The 17371-nt window shown below is 41.0% G+C and overlaps 1 protein-coding gene across 1 annotated transcript in view; it reads left to right on the top strand.

Annotated features, from left to right (window-relative positions):
- Positions 1-16941, top strand: part of LAPTM4B (lysosomal protein transmembrane 4 beta) — a 61310-nt gene extending 44369 nt beyond the window's left edge. The window contains exons 6-7 of the mRNA XM_063079497.1: positions 1202-1297; positions 15779-16941. Coding sequence (XP_062935567.1) covers positions 1202-1297; positions 15779-15856 — 174 coding nt within the window. The 3' untranslated portion in view covers positions 15857-16941. The remainder of the gene's footprint in view (positions 1-1201; positions 1298-15778) is intronic.
- The last annotated feature ends 430 nt before the right edge of the window (positions 16942-17371 follow it).

Here is a 17371-nt window from a genome sequence, read left to right as displayed (position 1 = left end):
TAAGTTTAGAACATTTTTATCACTCGTCATTCACTTTTACCCCCATCCCCTACCCCTGGCAATCACTAATCTACTTTCTGTCTCTATAAATTTGTCTGTTCTGGGTATTTCACAGAAATAGAATCATACAGTACATGGTCCTTTCTGAATGGCTTCTTTCACTTAGCATAGTATTTTCAAGGTTCATCCATGTTATGCCATATATCAGTTTCTTTCCTTTTTATTGCAGAATAGCATTCCATTGTATGGATATACCGTATTTTGTTTATCTGTTCATCAGTTGATGGACACTTGGGTTGCTTCCACTTTTTGGCTGTTGTGAATAGTGCTGCTGTGAACATTCATGTACAAGTTTTTGTATGGATGTATGTTTTCATTTCTCTTGGGTATATTCGTAGGAGTGGAATTACTGAGTCATATGGTAACTGTTTAACCTTTTGATGAACTGCCAGACTGTCTTCCAAAGTGGTCATACTACATTTTCATCAGCAATGTATGAGGTTTCTAGTTTCTCCACATGTTTAAACGTCTTTTAATCAAAGAATTTTACAGTTAGAAAGGGATTTTGAAATAATTTAGTTCTGATCAAATTACAGATGACTAGAGTGAAAATGCAAAGAGTTCATAGTTTAAACATCTTCCATAAACTCGTGCTTTATTGCTAGCATGTCTTCATTCTGGACATTAATTTTAAGGATCTTCTTTGGATATTTCATTATAAAAATGGAAATCTTTTAGTGAATTTTGACTGTGAAGTAAAATTATGCTATAAATCTTTTAAAAATTGACTCGTATAATAAAATCATAGATTATCGTGTAGATTAAAGATTCCCGAAGAAAAATGTGGTGATAAATGGGTTAATAAATTTGATTATTCTGTGAATTTAGGGGCAAGTGATGTTGTAATTGCTTCTTGAAATTTCTCGTTCTACTTTTAGCCCCTCCCTTCCTCGGCCCCTTGTACCACCAGTACCACCGCCACCCTCTTGGGTATTGGGACGGAATAGGATTCCAGTAGCACACTTTACCAGAAAGCTACTATACCCTACATTTGTAATTTTAAAGGTTTTTGGTTTAGTAGAGTTAATATATACACTTATAGTTTATGTAAGTTATTTAATATGATTTTATGTGATATTTTAAATTGTCTGTAGTTTGACAATTAAAAATCTAAAAATTAATAATTGCTACTCGCTTTCAGGGTTACTTGATTAGCTGTGTTTGGAACTGCTATCGATACATCAATGGCAGGAACTCCTCCGATGTCCTGGTTTATGTTACCAGTAATGACACTGCGGTAGGTATGATGTCTAGTGTTTGCTACATTTTTATTGTTGTTAAAACATATTCATGAGCAGCTTAGTCATCAAAGAATTCATAGTCAAATGGAATGTATTTTTCCTTACAGGATATTAAAAACGAGATGGCTCAACTTCTGGTTTATTAAAAAAAAATATTACAGATAGGTAATACACATACCTGACCCACATTTATGTATCTTAAACCTAAATTATTAAACCATGGTACATAATTCTATATATCATTTCTGCATAGTATGACTATACTGTCTCACTTTACATGTGAAATTTAACTAAGAACCATGATTTTATAGATAGATAAATAAGAATGCCAGAGGTCATATGTCTTTATAACTTGCCCTATGTGTGAAAACCTTAGTTTAGAATTTTAGAAAAGAATTCAGATGATCTTTGTTCTGCTCCTAGTTGTTCATACTTAAAAATCTTTAACTTATCATATGATTTTGGAAAATGTGTTTTCACTGGAAGAGTCCTTGAAATTCTTTGTACTTTATGTAAGTTATCTTGAAATTGCCTGGCTCATGGTAAGATAAAAGGTTAAGAGTCCTCCAGGTATTACATTAAACTCCCCGTGTCTTTCTTCATCATCTTCATATTCAGCGCGGTGCCTGATGTAATGCTGTGTATGAGTAAGGACTCTGGATGGTTAGTGAAACAGATGGGGATGGATGACATGAACGTATGCAATGCGACAGGATGGATGAGTTGAAATGGATAGGACTGGATGAGGTAGAATGGACCGAACATGACAGGTGAAAGGATAAATACAATTGCTATTCCAGGTCTAAACTAGAGCAAAGTTCTGTTTCGTTTTTTAAATTCTGGTGACTTGCTCACTCTGTGACCTTACTGAAGTAATTTAACCTGTCCCTTACTTTACTCTCTTGTGTGTAAAGTGGGAATAAAACAATTTCATACCATATATTAAATATATGGGTATAAACTGGTATTACTGTGAACTCTGTGGGGTATTTAAAGCATGTTATACATGAATAGTATTCTGGGGTGCTCACCAAACATTTCTTGGGTCGATTCAAATATGCATGAGCAGTGGTTTAGGAATATGCTCTGCTGTGATCAGATGCACAAAACCGAGCACACGCAGATGCTGAGGAGGCCTTTTGGGGGGTGTCTGCAGAGATCTTTAAAGAATTCCTCTTGGATCAGTAAGCCTCTTTAAAGAAATAACTGCTCAAAATTGTATTTTGACAAAATTACTGGCTTAAGAATTTTTTCCTTTTCTCTGAGTTGCTGGGTATTTAGTTATCCATAAGTTTCTTTTTTATGCTTTTTCTTAAAAAAATCTGAATACACTTCTTGTCCTGTTGAACTAATGAAAAATCTTAACAGTTTGCTCTGTTTTTATTGTTGAAACATATTCAGGAGTTGAGTTTGAGGAACTAATGAAGTTGTTCAACGAACAGGATACATCAGAACCTTATGCTGAATTTCACGGTACATAGGGCTTATGAAGCTACCATCTTTTAGTTAGAAGTATCTCAGAGAAAATAATGCCCATACTGCATGTGCTTGTTTTGACATTTCTGGTTCTTTTTTTTTTTTTTTTTTTGGTAGAAATTGAGGTGCTTACATTAGTTAATCCCTAAAATGCATCCTACTTGCTTTTTTAAAGAAAACTTATTTTTCCCTTTTGAAAGACACAAAATAAATATGGAATAACAGGTAAATGTTACTTAGGCTTATAAAATTTATCAAAATAGCTATTCTTTTTAACTGGACATTCCCAGCATTGGCCTCTTTTCTTCAGAAAATCTTCCAGCTGGTCAGTAGTTTGTTGTAACTAGAATTTGGGGCTGTGGAGTGGTGCCAGCTGTGATTGTTTCCTGGTGTGTTGACAGAAGGTGTTGGGGAATTGCTTGATGATGGTTGTTGGTCATTATTTTTTCAGTCATTCTGTATCAGTTTGCCATTCTTAGGATGAGGGAGACTGAGTTGCTGATAATGTTATTATTTTCCCAAAGTTCCCCGTGAACATTTTTTGGGGTTTCTTTCCCCCCCCCTTCTTTTTAAAGAATTGTATTCCTGGGAAAGGGAGACTTATCCTTAATTATAACTTGGTTGTATTGGTAATCCACTTCAAGATATTGGGATAGATCAACACCTGAAGTCTCAACGTTTTGAAAATATTTTTTTAAAAAATTTTTTTGAGATAGTAGTACTATGGTTATTTTTTTAAAAGTCCTTATTATAACTAAAATTATAATTCCTTAATATCAGAAAATATTATCAGAACTTTATTAACAGTATCACTAAAATTGATATTCAACCCCCCACTGCTAAATTTGAGTGGCTTTAAAAAAAAGAAAAAAATATATAAAATATCTAGTAAGTGCTCAGATTTCTGTCTCATAAATGTTATAATTTTATAGCAGTTTATTTGAAACAGGATCTGTGGGTCACTATGTAATTTAAGTCTCTCTAATTTTTTGTTGCAGAAACTAGTTTGTCTCACAGACTAGATTGTTCTGTTTGCATACCTGTAATGTAGTCTTCTGTATTTCCAATAAACTACTAGTTGGACCTATAGGCTTCCCATATTCAAGTTTTGTTGTCGTTTTGCAAGACTGCTTCAAAGGTGACAATTTGTTCTTCCATCAAGAGGCTGATAATGTCTCATTGACTGTCCTTTTGGAGTATCAGCAGCCATTGATGCTTAATGCCTAGATTCATTGATCCTTTAGGGTTGCAACTTGAAAACGTTCTATCATTCCTCTTTCATATATTAGCTGGAATATTTATAGAAAGAGAAGTGTTCCCCCATGTACTGTTGGGCTACCCATTGGCACTTGTGACATGGGTAAATTTACTTGGTTTTTTTGTCTTTATCGGTTTTCATAACAACAAGCTAGTTTGTCATTCTCTAGTGGTGATCAGTGAGGTTTTCTTTAAGTTATGAATGGACTGATAAAAAGAAGAGCTTGGGTTGTCCAGTTTAAAAGTACAACTGTTTTGGTAAGTTTTATAAGTAAGCCTAAATAAAACTTGTTATTCCGTTCATATTTTGAATCTTTCAAAGGGGAAAAGTGCTTTCTCTGAACAGCTGGTGCATTACAGGTCATCTCATTAATGCTTGAGCATGCCGTCCGTGGCTAGTTGGAGCCTCTTCAAGCCGGCTCCTGAGTCTCTTGACATGACCCTGGTAGACTTTGATGGCTTCCTTGCTGTGTGGTATGACAAGATTTTCTAGGCTCTTGTACATTTCTTGCCCCACATCTGGAACCAACCATTTCTCCAGGAAGTCCTGCTTCCTTTTGGTGGAAATATCTGGAGACCATAATCTGGATTTATAGGATTGGAGGACAGTTGTGTTTTTTGTTTTTTTAATCAGGGTTCTGCGTGTTTAAAGATTGTTTTGACTAGGAGTTAATGTTAACATTCTAACTTAAGAAAACCAAAGGTACTGAAGACTCCCTCTGAGACTCTGCATGGGGATTGGGATGATCTAGTTCTGTCATTTTTCCTGGTTTCCACAGCCACATTATAAGAACCTCATCACCTGTAATGATGTATGTTTCCCTTTTGTCCATATTTTATTGGGAATCCACATTGATACAATAATATGTGCCTGGCTTTCACTTCCTATCAAGTGTTAGGCCATATGGCTTTTCTCCCAGGCTAAGTAGTTTCTTGTCAACCTCTGTGGAAAGATACTGGGCTCTTGTTCGTAGAAAATAAATGTGCTTTTTTTTTTTTCTTTCCCTTCTCTAAAAAAGTACATATTATTCAGATATGTACTTTCACAAATTCTGCTCAGAGGGAAGATCAGAGTTATTGGATATTGGAGATCATTCCCTGGGTTAATCTCCTCCAGTTTCCCAGCCAAACCAAAGCAGAAACCTTGAAAGGAATGCCTAGGACAAAGGATCACAAACTCTCAGTTTATAATGCTCTAGGATCTTAGTGGTCTTTTTTTTCACAGCACCCTAGGCCATGAAAATTAATAACTGTTCATTTTATTAAGTAGTCATGTCCAAACAACCTGATAGTAATGCAGTATCTAACAAGCGTTGTGTGTTTTCACTGAAAATTTAGACTATCCCAAGGTGCCCCTTTGAGTCACTGCCGCACACTGGCGCACTGGTGGGTGCCCTAAGGAGATGCACCCTCCCTGTTAGAACAGTGTTATAGAAATCACGTGGTGGGTACACATTATGTAATACCACCTTCTCTCCCTCAAAATTTAGCCTTAAGAAAAATAAAAAATACTATACATGTAGATTATAGAAACAGATTTATTTTACATTAAACTTTATGCAAATTGAGGTTTTAAAAACTACCTTAATCTATGCGGCCTTGTTTTGCTAATACTGACAGAGACTTGGGTTGTGCTAGTACCAGTATTTTGTTAAATCTGAAAATAAGGAACCTGATTCCTTTGTAAGTGGGGCACTTGAAAAGCAGTAAGATTAATTTTTTAACCAAAGTGGCATCTGAAATTCTGATTCCAGATAAAAGAATCATAGTGTTGAGAAATGTGGGAAAATTTCTTAGCTACTTAGGGATAAATAGGAAAATTTTAAACTTTATGGAGTCTTCTATGCCATGTCATATTATAGGTGCTAATCCAGATTGACATTGTATGCAAATTTATTGTTTTGACTTCAAAAGTATTTTGCTCTATAGGGCTTTCTTTTGAGTCTGACAGCTCGGAAAACAGTTCAGAGAAAAGTAAGTGACCTGGGTGAAGGCCGGCTTATCTCCCCAGCAGCCATTTCCCAGTAGGTTCTCTTTGAGGTACCTGGGATTAATTAAGGCTGACCTTGGGCTGTCAAACAGCCATAAAACAAGTTAACAGTTGACTAGGAGGGGAGAGTGGGGCAGGGCGGGGGTGAGATTTAGTAGTGGTTTCAGTACTTTCAAAAAGTGGGTAACTTCCTAAGCTAGTGAGTGGCAGAGGGGGATCACGACCTCAGCGTCTTGGCCCCAGTCTGTTCTTACCCACCAGCCTCCTCCTTGCCTGTTGCCTAGTCAGTCCGTGGGTTCTCACCACCAGAGCCTGGCTGTGTTTAACCCAGAAGAGGAGTGAAGCAGGTGGACATTGTTCATGGAGACCATTTTTCTTAAGTACAGTCACAAACTTAAAAGGCAGTGTGACTTTTTGTTTTGTTGTTTCTACTTTTTGATTTTTGGCACAGAGGAAGGGAGGGCTGGATGACTGAGCAGAAATGGAAGAAAAGGAAAGGTTAAAGGTAAACTGGATAACACCAAGGCAGCTGCCTTAGCTAAAATTCCTGCCTCCTGTGCCCAGCCCCTGCATTTTCCTGATATCCTCAGATGTGTGCACGGCCTCAGATATACTTATCTGTTGGTTCTGCTGTAAAAGCAGTGTGGGTGCAGTTGGACTAGATGCCCCTGAGATTTCCTCCTGAAAGCTTCCACAGTTCCGGCTGACTATGTGTGATGTTAACTTGGCTCATATTTCTTTCTTTCTGCATGATATTCTTCCTTCAATAAAATATAGCATTTTAAAAATGTCCTGGTCTGCTGGAAATTACCTCTAACCCATATAACTTTCCAGTTATTGCAGCCCAGAGTAACTTTTGAGAAAACCGTAGACGTACTTTTAAATGTTGGGAGGCTTTGGGTCTGGGGCATCTCAGAGTTGGATATGAGAGAGGACATCTGGAGCAGTCAGATCATAGGTATTTTAGACCTAAAAGTTCTGCAACCACATTCCAAATAAGCATGGTTTTCATTGTGAACCATTTCACTTTAAGATACGCACAGCACTTATCATATGTGCTCCAAATAGAGTCCATATTGATTTTACTCTAGGGACAAATGAGGCATTGAATTTTCTTTTTTTAACATTCTAGGAAAGGTTTCTAGGAATGTATTATAGAGAAATAATAAATGTACAAGATGTTCATACAGCATTGTTTTTAACAGCAAAAGTATCCAATGTAATTGTCTAATAATTGGGGAATGGTTTGGTTAAATAAGGGTATATCCACTTGATAAAATGTCTTTATTGCCATTAAAATTATCATGAGCAGTATAAAAGCAAAAGAAAGGCTTGCAATGTTTTAAAAAGCAGAATCTAGAAGTTTATATTGTGGTTGCAGCTATGAAGAAACAAGGCTTGCTGATGCAGATTAGATTATAATAGAAAAAAATAATCGACTTGGTGGGCACTAGGAGGAGATATTTCTCCCTCTTCATCAATGCATGGAAGAGAAGGAGGGAGCTATGTGGGGAAGGGGGAAGCAGGTAAAATGGGAAGCTGAGATCGGAGGTGCTGAGCAGTTTTTGCAGCCCTCCTTTTCCCTCCCATGGTCTGTGACAGCAGCTGGGCACAGCTGGAATCGGAGCCCCTGGAATGGTATGGAGAGTCATGAAGGAGATGTGTACAGCAGGTGGCGTAGCACATTCAGGCTTTGGGGACAACAAGAGGGAGCAGCTTAGTAGCCTTTGGGGTTGCTGTGGTGATAGCTCACTGCTTGTTCCTTCTATATCGTTGCTCTCAATGTCTAAGTATTGAGTATTCATTTAAATATTAAATGTGTAAATGCTCAGAACCATTTTAACTTTCACTTTGGGCTGCTATATTATTTTGGTGTTTTCTGCCTAAACATCTCACCAGTGAGAATTTTTGGACCCAATCTGAAACACTTGAGGTATGAATTCCATGTTATGAATATAATCTGTAAACAAATTCGGATAGCTTCTCTGCTAAAAATTAAGGGAGATCATGGCTTCCTCCTATAATATCAGGTGAGGAAAACTTCGAGCAGTTTTGCACTGAATTGCTAAAATCGACTTCTTTGCCGTTAGAAATGATTCCTTACTATAGGTAGGGGAAAGTTTCTCATTAGAATCCCCCCAAATTTGTTTATGTGCTCCCCATCTCCTGATACATTAGATTCATTGACTACAAGATGCTGTCAGGTGTAAATAGCACCATTATTTTTAGGTACCTCTTACTGTAAGATGCTGTCAATTACGAGGCACAGCCTAACTTCAAAGATGTTAAAATGTACAGAAGTGTGTACCTTAGAATAAAAAATATATAGGTATGTGTGTGTTTACCTATATATATATAATAGGTGAGGGCATTCAAAAAGTTTGGAAAGTTATTCTAGATACCCTAAAGATAAGCCCAGACTTTCTATTTTTGATGATTCTCTCCCAAATGCCCAATGGTTATTTCAGTTAATCATGGAGATTGATGATTCGGATATCTCCGCTTTACTGTTTGGCATGAGTAAAGGTTGTTCACGTCTAAATAGGCAAATATGGTATGACCAATTTAAGACAAACATTTAATGAGATCATTGCCTGTTTTAAACAAGAGTGTTATAGATTATTAGGGTTGTAACAAATGGTGAAAATGAGAAAATAAAAGTTTTGGTTACTTACATTTAATCTAAATGGACCTTTGGAAGACTTAGTGCCTCTAAATACTGTAAATAGATTGCGGGCTGTGTACTTTCTCATATGACATTACCGTATCTTCCAGAGTCGGAATTCAGGGTAAGGATTTTCCCTTAGTGCAGGTGAAGGCAGTCTTTTTCTATAAAGGGCCAGATAGTAAATATTTTAGGCTTCGTGGGTCATATGGTCTCTGCATAACTATTCAGCTCTGCTGTTCTAGCACAAAAGCAGCCAGAGGCAGTATGTAAATGAATGAGTGTGCCGTGTCCTGATTAAACTGTATTTATGGATGTGGAGTTGGAATTTCATATAATTTTCACGTCAAAAAACATTTTTCTTTTGATATTTTTCAACCATTAAATAATAATAAAAACCATGCTTAGCTCCTAGGCCATACAAAAAACAGGTGGCAGGCCAGATTTGGCCTATGTCGTTTACTAGTCCCTGCCTTCGTGAAAATTTAGGCCGAGTTTTGTAGGTAATTGAAGGATCCTGGGAATTTAGTAACCCCGCTTGTGGCCTAGATACACCTGAGTTGAGCTTCCCCTCCCCCAAGAAGGTTGGCAAACAGCTGCACCTAATCTTTTGGTTCTTTATAAGGATATCGTGTTCTTGAGAAAGTTTTAATGCTCCCATATTTTATTATTTTGCCCACACATCTAAATCAAGCTTATGTTTGCGAATCATTTGTTTACATAACAGTTGCTACAGGCTTTACCAGACCCCTCCACTAACACATAAGCTCTCTCCTGGCTTAGCCCATATGAGTTCCCCTAAGTGTGGCTTCCTCTGTGCTTGGCACACAGTGAGGCCAACATTTGTTGATGAAATGAATGAATGGTGTTTAATAAATCATTTGTTGTGCTCTCTTTTTTTACCTAAGTTGGAGTAAATAGCTTAGATAATGTGAACCAGATCAGCTCTATGCCCATATTCCCAGCTGCCCAGTGGCCATTTCTGCAGAGAGACTGTACTGCTGACCTCCTTTGCTTCTGAATCTGCTACTTTTCTTAAATCCTGGTGGATGGCAAGCAGTGTCCACTTAAGCACGTAAGCCTGTAACCTAGGAGTCATCCTCTGTAAATTTGTTAGAATTAGTCTCTCTGCTTCTGATCTTGAACCCTGCTTTCTCTTCCATTTTTTTCTCTCTTGTTGCCATATCGATCTAAAACATAAGTCTGATTTTGTCATTCCTGGTATGAAGTAATAGAAATACATATGGGTCTCTACCCTCTCCCCCGTTTCTGACACAGAGCTCCTTAAATCCTTTGGAACTTCCTGGGTGATAGGAGGGTCTTTTGCTCTAATGACGGGGCTCTTGGTGGGCTCCAGGGGGGGGGCTGGTAACCAGAAAGACCAAGCCATGACTAGAAGCTTGAAGCTTTCAGCACCACCCCACCCCCATCTTCTAGGGAGAGGTGAGATTGAGTTAATAATTGATCGTGCCTAATTAATGAAGCTTCCATAAAAATCCCTAAAAGATGGGTTCAGAGTGCTTCCAGGTTGGTGAACATATCTACGTGCTGGGAGGGTGACACACCCCAACTGCATGGAGACAGAAGCTCCCGCTTTCAGGACCCTTCCAGACCTCTCCTTATGTATCTCTTCATGCAGCTGTTCATCTGTACTCCTTATCCTATCCTTTATAATAAACTAGTAAACAAGGAAACTATTTCCCTGAACTGTTTTCATGAACTCTCAGTAAATTATTGAACCTGAGGAGAGGGCGTCATGAGAACCCTCGGTTTATAACCAAGTCAGACAGAAATATGGGCAAGCTGGGGACCCACTACTTGCAGTCGGCATCTAAAGTGGGGGCAGTCTTGTGGGTCTGAGCCCTTAACCTGTGAGGTCTGCACACACTCCAGTTAACTAGTGTCAGAACTGAATTGCAGGACACCCAGTTGGTGTCTGAAGAGTTGGAGAATTGTGTGAGGAAAACCCCAATACATTCTGTCAGAAGTGAAGTGTTGTGAATGTGTAGGGAAAACAGGGTTTGTTCTCCCCTTTCTACCTATATTTAAAAGCCTTTGAGGGTTTTGCCACTCATTACTGCAGCGTTTCTCAGTCGTGGGGTTATTCTGCTTTGCTTTATGATTTGTGGAGTAGTATTTAAAATCTAAGTTTGCTGGTGGTTTGATTTTTTTTTTCTTTTAATAATTGAGAGCAGATTTAAGATTATCCCTACAATAACAATAGTCTTGCATTCTAATATTTTCTTGAAGTGAGAGGGGGGAGTAGAGTTATGACTTCATCCTGCCAAGTCCACCGCATTTGGGAAGCAGCTTTGAGGGGCCATTACTGATGTTTATCAGCAGCTGTGGTTCTTGTGAGCCACTGCTGTGCTTTTATGAATACCATACCGCTAGCTTCCCACCTGCTGCCTTCCGAAGGAGCCAAAAAAACAGAAACCAAAAAAGATCTTCATTTGTAGTGATTTTTTCTCCCCCTGCCACATTTTGGGGGTGTGGGGTCAATTGATTTCATAAAGTCATACAAATTTGTGTATGCCCATGGGAGTCTCTTACATGTGAATATTACCTAACCTCCACCACCCCAAATGGTGAGAACTACTGGTTTTTATAGAAGGCTCTGCTGTCCTTATATGGCTTGCAAGTCCAGTTGGGTTCTTGCCATTTGTTCCAGGCTCATCTCTGTAACCTCACCTCAGGCACCCAGCTCTCCAACTATAGCAAACTACCTACAGCTTCACATGTAGGCCTTGGTTTCTGGAACCATTCAGTTTCCATATGCTTTTCCCTCCTGCGAGGTTAGCATTGCGCATCCTCCTCTGGTTGAGGCGGGTGTGTTCAGCTCTGCCTCCCCAGCACCTAGCACCACGCTGGCCTGATAGGTAGGTGCGTAGGTGTGTATGGCTAAGGGGTGACTGACTGGAGATGGTTTCAGCTAAACATTACGTTGGATTTTACAGTTGAAACTGTATGCCACACCTCTCACACATAGCCTGTAGGAAAAGTGGTGTCCGTTTTGTCTCCCTCCTCATCATCAGTTACTTTGGTTTAGATTTGGTAAAGGGGGAGGAAGGGGGAAGGGGTAGTGGCCTGGGAAATCCGGTTGTAGGGAGAGATGAATGCAGTGCTGCACTCTCGCTGGAGGTAAGAAGAATCAGGAGCTGGCTGTTTCCAAAGGAGTTACTCAGAGTTTTTCAGCTGGACCTTAGGACAGATTCTTCCATAGGTCAAAAACAGAATTCTTGAGAGAGGGTTCATATCAAATTAGTTGTTAGTTCAGACATTCTGGATACAGATTTGTCTTCTCTGCATGCAGTGCTTCTGCCAAAAGTACATCCATGAACTCACAGAAGTGCTTTATCCACCATCGTGGATCCACACAGCATTACTTCTGACCAAGGAACTCACTTCAAAGCGAAAGAAGGTCAGCACTGAACTAGTGCGCATGCAGTTCACTGGTCATACCATGTTCCCCATATTCTGAGGCAGCTGGCATGATAGAATGGTATGGAATGGCCTTTTGAAGGCACAGTTACAGTCCCAGCTAGGTGGTGACACTTTGCAGGGCTGGGGCTGTATATTCTCTTATTCAGTGTCCAGTATACAGTACGGCTTCTCCCATTGCCAGGATTCCTGCATCCAGGCATCCCTTGTAAGTATTTATCCAGCCACCTACTTTTTTCAATGCGTGTGGCTCACAGTAGCTTAATTTTAGCCTCCAGCACTTTATGCAACCAGCAGAGCTGAGGAAGGAAAAAAAGAACTTATTTCCTAATCCAAGTGAATAAATTTGTGAACATTCTGGAGAATTTGGTTTGAGTGTTGTGTTCTGCTCGGGGAAAAAAAAATAGGATATGATGGCTGATTTCTCTTTTGGGAGCTCCACTGTGTTTTAGGATAATTTCTCCAAAGATAATGATAGATATGAGTCAGTTAATTGTTTAATAAGGCTGTGGAGCATGATGCTGAAGCTCAGTCATGCTAAATTTAATGTCTGGTGCTGATCACAGCCGTTTTCACTTGTCATAAGTTACCGTATCTAATGCACAAGTTGGACGCTCACTCCTCAAGTCAAACATGCACGGAAGGAGAGCTGTTCCTTTGTTTTAGAGAGTACGTTTTTCCCCCCTCAGCTCAAGCTGAGACTTGGAGGATTTCTCATAGAGATGCTGCTGCTAGATACTGGATAGAGCCCCTCAAGGGGGTGGGCACACAGGGCTGTCTTCGGGCTGAGCCCTGCCTGTCCTTCCAGCTTCGTCTCCGCAGCGTTCTCCCATAATGTTCCCCAAAGCAAATCCCTTGCACTTGCAGTGCTTTCTGCTGCCCTCCCTTCACACGTGCTCTTACCTCGCTACCTGGAGTGCTGTCCTCAGGATGTCAGATCACCTCCTGCTTACCCTTCTGAGAGGCCTGCCTTGCCTCCCCAGCTAATCTGGTGTCCCTGTCTGTTCTTAACATCTGGTCAACAAGCACGCCTTGACTGTGCTGATTTTTTTTTTTTTTTTTTTTTTTGTGGACTGGTAAGGGGATCACAACCCTCGGCACGGTGTGGTCTGCACGACGCTCAGCCAGTGAGCGCACCGGCCATCCCTATATAGGATCCGAACCCATGGCCTCGGCGCTCCCAGCGCCACACTCTCCCGAGTGAGCCACGGGGCCGGCCTGACTGTGCTGAATTTTACCTGTTTCGCCCGCCTCTGCCTTCCAGTAGTCTGCAAGTTCCCGTAACAGACAGTGGTGGGTTTTTGGGTCTGTGTTGCCATTACTGAGTGCCCTTTACGTGCACATGCTCAGGATGTGCTGTTTTGTTGGGTGTGAGAGTGGATAGTTTCCTTTTGTGGGGAGAGCACAGGAAGTGCCTCCTTGCCTGGGATTGGAATCCTCTACCCAGTATGTGCTGGCTGCTCCTTTCCCTTTCAGCACGGGCAACAGGTGGACGCTGGCCTCAGACTCTGTACCGGGGGCAGTGCCTGAAGTGTAAAGTATTTAGGACACAAGATAGAATGTCACCACCACTTTTGGGGACGAGGACCTTGAGGCTGACTGGAAGGTTCTGGCGTGTTGCCGTTGTCTGTGTGTTGCTGTACCAGGTGCCCACTTAGTGCTTCGCAGCTCCAGAGCTCCCCTTTCAGCATGATTGGGGATGGGCCTTGTCCATGTGTCTCCTTTGCCAACTGACCCTGTGAAGCCGTGTCAGGAGAGGAGGAAGAGGTTTCTTTTCCTGGTTCCTGTGTGCTCCTGCAGAATTTTTGGGTCTTGCTGGCATTGCCCCTAGGCCCTGGGTGGGGTATGGGGGTGACAGCAGCAGCTGCCCCCCCTCACGACAGGCTTCCCCAGCACGGACCTGCCTCTCAGGCCGTTTTCAGGGCAAGTGGCACCTCCCTGACAACAGCTTCCAGCAGCAGGTCAACTGAATCCAGCAAGTGGTTCTGTACCCACTAGCTCGACCCAGTTCAACCCAGAAAACTTACCTACCATCCAGTGGGTTTCAACCCTACCCTCTCCAACGATGTCTGATTCCCAGCCTTGGGGAGGGGTCCCCTTCCTTGTTCTTTCTATGAGTACCCTTCTGCAACACTAGTATCCATTAGAGCTCTCCTTTTTCCTCTTAGTCAATTCCCCATTCCTCCAGTCCCCACTAATAATTCTTTATTAAACTTTGTTCAAATGACTGTGTGGCTTCCATCTCCTGATTGGATCCTAACCAGGACAGGTGCCCTCTGCCTGATGGCTAGCACCCCTTCCCCACTGAGGGAACCACACAGCCTGAGGGATACATTGGTCATTTACTCCACAAGCTCTTCTGAGTTCCTGCTATCAAGTAGGCACAGGGCCCCACTCCTGGGTGAAGTAAGGCAGGGCTCCAGCCCTACAGCAGCTCCAAGACTGGACAATGAGAAAAATAAGTAGTGGAATATGTTGAGTTAGAGAGGAGTGTGTGTGGCTGGGAGAGTGACTGTGGCGGAAACTGAAAACAAACTTAAAAGAAGATTCTAGTGTTGCCCCTCTGAGAGCTGAAGGGACAGGTAAATGGCAATTATTTACCACTGTAAGTCTAATGATGTCCGTAATAGAAAACATATCGAAGTGTGGGTTTGTGAATGTTCTTTCTCTTTCTACAAAGCATCTTATCTCTGAACTCCAGAAGGACAGGAACTATCTTTTACCTTAATTAATCTTTTAGCCATAGTGCCTGTCACATAGTAGATACAAATAAATGTTAGTTGATTGAATAAAGAGTAGTTATATTGAATTGATATTCCCTGTTTTGTTTTCTACTCCGAGAAAGCCAAACTCAGCCAGTGTTTCCTTCTTTTGGGGGGGGTGGGGGGGGGTCTGGCTGGCTGGTAGGGGATCCAAATCCTTGACCTTGGTGTTATCAACACTGTGTTCCAGCCAACCCTACCACTGTTATGTTAACAGTTCATAAACAATATTAAGCAATTGTTTTCGTACTTGAAATATAAACAAGGAGGTTATCAATCAATTTTAGTGCTTGTTCTATTTCTCTCCAGCTATTTACAAATAGTGTCCACCATTTCGGGTGTGCACTAAGCAGTGTCTTTTAGAGACATCTCATTCTCAGGCGTCCCTATTTTACAGACATGGAAACTGAAGCTAAGTAACCTACCCAAAGCTAGGCTGAGACACTATGGCTGAGCCAGGCTTTGGGTCCAGGTTGACACCAAAACCCTTGTGGTTTCCACTGTACCGTGAGTGGTTCCTGTCGTGGGTTAAGTGCCTGCCCTGTTTGTGTATACATGTGTGCACACTCATCTAGGAGTCTTTTTTCCTCTTCAGAGCCACCACCAGCTCCTTATTCCTGTAGATGCAGCCCTCCAGCCTCCCAGCACAGTGGACATCAGACACATGTGGACAGGTTTGAGAAAACTTAGAGAGGGCTGCAAGTCTCTCCCCACTTGCTGCGGCAAGGGTTCTAAAATCTCTCACCAAAATGTATCCACTTGCTGGAAAATGAATTGGTACAGGTGATGGAAGATGTTTAATTGCACAAAAGTTCAATTAGAGTTAAAATTGGAGAAACCTGTGTCCACTTTTAAACCCTAACTCGTTTGCCCTTCTCCTTCTCAGGTGCTGTTACCCCCGTATGATGACGCCACCGTGAATGGCGCTGCTAAGGAGCCACCACCACCCTATGTGTCTGCCTGAGCCAAGAGTGGAGCAGGGCCAAGAGCCACAGATATCTGAGCAGTAGTGCTTGATTTCACTTCTGAGATGAACTCCCTGAGCTTATTTGTTGCTGAAATGCTACATTTTAAATTTTAGATGTTGAGTTGAGACTCTCTGTAGTTTCAAACGTATGCTTTAGCTACAACACTGTGATAGATTAGCTGTGGAATCCTGTCTGTAGGGGTGGGGGTATAATGGGCTTCACTAGTCTTCCCTAGGCATTGAAACTTCCCCAAAATATAGCTGGACCTTGAGTCAGAGAGGTCTGGTTTTGTACCTTCTGGAACCCAAGGTTGGGCAATAGTCACACTTTTTCTCTGTTCCCTCTGTCTCTTTTTAAAGTGTAAAATAAAGTCAAAATTTAGCGCTTTTCTTAAACCATTCCAGTGTATGGAACAAACCCTTATGAAAACAGGAATGTTAATTGTGTAATTGTTGCTCTAATTAGGTAAATAGGAATCCATATGAATTTCCTTAATATCGTTTATGGCTTAAATTCAATGATAGTTTGAGTTTGCTGGTCAGGATTTTGTCCATGGACTAAATTAAGACCATTGACAATAACAGGCAGTGAGAGCAGTAACTATCTGGTGGCTCTTCTTGTACATCCTGTGTCTGGGGCCATGGTATGGCATGTCTCCTGTGTCTTCGAGGGGTGGAACTGACTTTTCTCCTGGGTCCCCCCCCTACCAGGGCCCCCTTTTACTAAGTGTTCTGCCCTAGCTTGATCCAAAGGGGACATTCAACTTACTTTATCAAGTGGAATTGCAGATATGTGTTTGCCTAATAATATGAAGAAATGTTTTCTCCTCCTTTCCCTGCAAGGTACAGCCTACTGCTTTAAACTTCCAAGTATGCCTAGTCATCTTTTAAAATGTAAAAGTCATCAGTAAAACGAGGGTTGTCTTCCTTGTGGAATGCTGTTATCTTGACTATCTGAATTGTGAGGGATTTTTATATATTCATATGTTCAAAAGTCAGCAACTCTCCTGTTTGTTCATCACTGAATGCGCTGTAAATAAAGTTTTTTGCAATTAAAGTGAGATTTGCCCACATCCAAGAAAGTAGCCTTTTGACTCTGGTGATTGTACTGAGGGACCGGCTCTTCCTGCCTATGTGTGGCCATGCAAATACACACAGCTCAGCCTAAGGAGTGGGCTTCGTGGGTTTCACACATGTGTTTAGTATTTCAGTGCTGATAAAATCAGAGCACGTTAGGCCAAGAGGAATGGGGGACAAACAGACCCGAGCTGCTAGCATTCCCCCACGTCTGCCAAGCTCCATGTGCTCACCTGTTTTGCATATGATTGCTTTATGTCCATAGTGCACTTTTAATAAGCAGGCAAGATTTTACTACATTCCAAGGGAGAGTAAAACAGGTGGGAGGGGAGATTTTTATCACTGAGAATCAACATTGGTTATTTCTTTTGGTATATCTCATCAGTATTGTTTATAACTCAACCTAAGAAATTCTGTTCTTTAAAGCTTTATGCC

Source organism: Cynocephalus volans, chromosome 15, assembly GCF_027409185.1.
Source record: "Cynocephalus volans isolate mCynVol1 chromosome 15, mCynVol1.pri, whole genome shotgun sequence".
Taxonomy (NCBI): Eukaryota; Metazoa; Chordata; class Mammalia; order Dermoptera; family Cynocephalidae; genus Cynocephalus; species Cynocephalus volans.
This window is presented reverse-complemented; position numbering and strand designations above follow the sequence as displayed.